Source organism: Apaloderma vittatum, unplaced genomic scaffold, assembly GCF_000703405.1.
Source record: "Apaloderma vittatum isolate BGI_N311 unplaced genomic scaffold, ASM70340v1 scaffold40068, whole genome shotgun sequence".
NCBI lineage: Eukaryota > Metazoa > Chordata > Aves > Trogoniformes > Trogonidae > Apaloderma > Apaloderma vittatum.
Genome location: NW_009729829.1, coordinates 5,119 through 5,573, shown reverse-complemented (window position 1 = coordinate 5,573; position 455 = coordinate 5,119). Strand labels below are relative to the sequence as shown.

The 455-nt window shown below is 56.3% G+C and overlaps 1 protein-coding gene across 1 annotated transcript in view; it reads right to left on the bottom strand.

Moving 5' to 3' along the window:
- The window catches only part of HIATL1 (hippocampus abundant transcript-like 1), a gene marked incomplete at its 3' end in the record, with an annotated part of 5,374 nt that overhangs the window by 897 nt on the left and 4,022 nt on the right, over positions 1 to 455 (bottom strand). Inside the window, exons 7-8 of the mRNA XM_009874563.1 lie at positions 419 to 455; positions 15 to 127 (exon numbers count right to left, since the gene is read on the bottom strand). The exon at positions 419 to 455 is cut by the window's right edge and continues 11 nt beyond it. Coding sequence (XP_009872865.1) covers positions 15 to 127; positions 419 to 455 — 150 coding nt within the window. The remainder of the gene's footprint in view (positions 1 to 14; positions 128 to 418) is intronic.

Below are 455 nucleotides of genomic sequence, written 5' to 3'. Positions count from 1 at the left end.
GAGCGACCTCTTACCAAGGCTGTGATCCGAAGCCGTACCAGGCGAGCTGCAGGATCTGGAAGCCCAGTCCCAACAGGATGGTGTTTTTGTTTCCTATCGAACGCATGAGAATCCCCAGCACCACTGTCTGGAAAGACAAACGGGTGCTTTCAAAGTAAGCACCGAGAGAGGTCGCAGCACCAGCGGACATGAGGCTGGGGGTCTTGAGGGAGCTCGTGCTGCCCTGAGACCGGTCCGGCCATTGTGCACACACGCTCCTCCGCTCCCGTCACAGTGTTAGAAATCGGCACGTCCCCGTCCCTGGCACGGGTCCGATGACGTCCGTGTGGCTACAGGGATTCTGACAAATCAACAGCCCCAACTATCAGAAGTTTTTTGTAACCAGGCTGCTACAGCCAAGACAGAAACTGCTTCTCACCTGAGCCAGTATCGGGAGAATTCCCACCACGCCAATA